This window comes from Epinephelus moara, chromosome 20, assembly GCF_006386435.1.
Source record: "Epinephelus moara isolate mb chromosome 20, YSFRI_EMoa_1.0, whole genome shotgun sequence".
Taxonomy (NCBI): domain Eukaryota; kingdom Metazoa; phylum Chordata; class Actinopteri; order Perciformes; family Serranidae; genus Epinephelus; species Epinephelus moara.
In genome coordinates, this window is record NC_065525.1 from 46,359,764 (window position 1) to 46,362,114 (window position 2,351).

Consider the following 2,351-nt stretch of genomic DNA (forward strand, 5'->3'; position numbering starts at 1 on the left):
TATTTTCCAGAGTCATTGTCATTCATATGGTGTGTTCCATTTTACAATAGTGTTTTCAATTTTGCACTACAATGTGCTGTAAATGCTTGGTAGTGTGCAGCAAAAGCTTAGTTGTGTGTGCTCAATGAATGGTATGTGTCATTGGAAAATACGACTGTGTAGCAAATGAAAACATGAGTTCCATTTTGTGAACACAATGTAGAGATTTGATGGCAAGAGTCTTCTTGCAAAGGGAGTGTCAGGTTTAGCATTTTGTGTGTGCAGTTTTCAGTTTTGTGTGTGCAGTATTGAGAAAGCTGTTATTGTATTGAGAAACGTGTGTTGACAATCGTGAAAAACTGTAATTTCCTCTCTGTCGTCCAGTGTTTGCAGAATATTTCTCTGACCTGTTTGTGTTTCCACCATTTTCTCCTCTGATTCAGAAACTCTTAAGCTCCTCCTCCTGCTCTAACTGGTTTCATCTGAGCAGCTGTTTTAAGGTGTGAGACGCTCTGTGAATAACTTATTTTTACCAGGACAGTCTTAAATTTATGTCTTAACTTTAATGGGAAATTCTCAGAAAACGAGACAGTTCTCATTATGTTCTTAATATTTCATCACTTAGAAAAACTCTGTGTACGAGGAATCTTTGAATACGGCCCCACGTGTCTGAATATTTAGGTCAGTGTGATGGTTCAGCTTCTTTTTCAAAATGTTTGACCCCAGCTGTCGTTTGTGACACAGCTCTGATTAAATTAACCGTCTGACACGTGTTACTCACCTCTGTGCTGACTCAGAGAACAAAGTCAGTGACACAGTGAATTTACTTTAACATATCTACGAGAATGTTTCACACATATAAACCCGTGTGTGTGTGTGTGAGAGAGACTGTAGCTCTACAGGCAACAACAAACATTACAACAGACACTTCCCTTTACTGGTTTCAAACAAGAGTTCACAATATCAACAACGTGTGTATCGATAATGCTGCAGAACAATAATCCTGTTTCATCCAACACGACTGTTAAAACAAAAACTAAATCTAAAGTGGACAGTCTCAACCTGACATCACTCGGCCAGACGCTTCTAGACTTTGCTGACACAACTCAAACAGAAACTTTTTATTCTCTGACGACATAAGACCAGGCTGTCGCTCCATGATGAGGATGAGGATGATGAGGATGAGTGTTTGTGTGGAGACAAAATGATCGCCGACAGTTCAACAAATCAAATGTACAAATTTGAGATTACAAAAACTCGTCCCACCCCCCTGCCCCCCCCCCCACCCCACCCCCCTCAGCTCTACACTGACTTCACAAAGGTCATTTTGAAGTTGTGTTTCCGTTCTTCGTCCTCGCTGTGTGAGCTGCTGTCGGCCTGATCTGAGGTCTGTTCCTTTGGGGCGGGGTCTCTGCCTGCGTCCTGGGCGTCTGTGGGCTCTTTCTCATTGGTGGACTTGTCTGACTCTATTGCTTTTGTCTGATTGTCCACAGGTGGGGACGGACAAGACTGTGGCTCAGGCTGTGGGACAGAGAAGGAAGAGATGAAGGGGTTTAGTTTTGTGTGTGTGTGTGTGTTAGTGTGTGTCTGACATATTAAAGACAACACAGAGTCTGAAGAACAAAGCTCATCTACAGGTCTTTAAGCAGCTCTGAATCAAAGCACGCCATGGTGCTTTGTGTTTCCAGTTTAACAATGCTGAGCCACGCCGAGCTGCTCTTGAGATGGACCATATTTGGAGTCTGCCCCCCTTCTCCTCCTTCAACACGCATTTCCACACTGTGTTACTCGGGTAAGTTTGAACACTAGAATATTTGAGACAGTCAATATTCAACAGTCTCACTACAACACAGAATGAGTCAGTAAAGTGATCGGCGCTCTGTGCACCCTCAGTGGTGATTCTATTAAAGTAAAGATCTAAGATTAAAGGATAACTTCGGTATTTTTCAACCTGGGCCCTATTTCCCCATGTGTATGTGTGCGTATGATTCATAGGTACAACTTGTACTAAAATTGGTTCAGTATTGAGGGAGGCGGATGCAACTGGAGCCACGGAACGAGCTAAAACGGTAACGGGGGCAAATGCGTCCCGTATAAGTTTGCACATTAACAGTGCTTTTTTTCGCCACTAACCGGTTCAGATCGCCAGTGCTATGAGTGGAGTCAGCTGTCAGTCAGTGTTGGAGCAGAGAGGGGGAGGGCGGCCCCGCTGGGTACTGTAAGTGAGTATGTGTGTGTGAAGTGTGTGTTTTTTCGCCACTGACCGGTTCAGGTCGCCAGTGCTATCTCTGTAAATAGCATACTAGCCTTTCCCTTACCTCTGGGCTGTGTGATGTCACGAGCTCTGCTCCACTGTGTCTGTAGCTCTCTCT

General features: G+C 43.9%; 1 protein-coding gene across 1 annotated transcript in view; it reads right to left on the reverse strand.

The window, feature by feature from the left end:
• Window positions 1–896: 896 nt before the first annotated feature.
• Window positions 897–2,351, reverse strand: part of c20h11orf58 (chromosome 20 C11orf58 homolog) — a 6,842-nt gene continuing 5,387 nt past the window's right edge. The window contains exon 5 of the mRNA XM_050074216.1: window positions 897–1,500. Within this exon, the coding sequence (XP_049930173.1) occupies window positions 1,282–1,500 (219 nt within the window). The 3' untranslated portion in view covers window positions 897–1,281. The remainder of the gene's footprint in view (window positions 1,501–2,351) is intronic.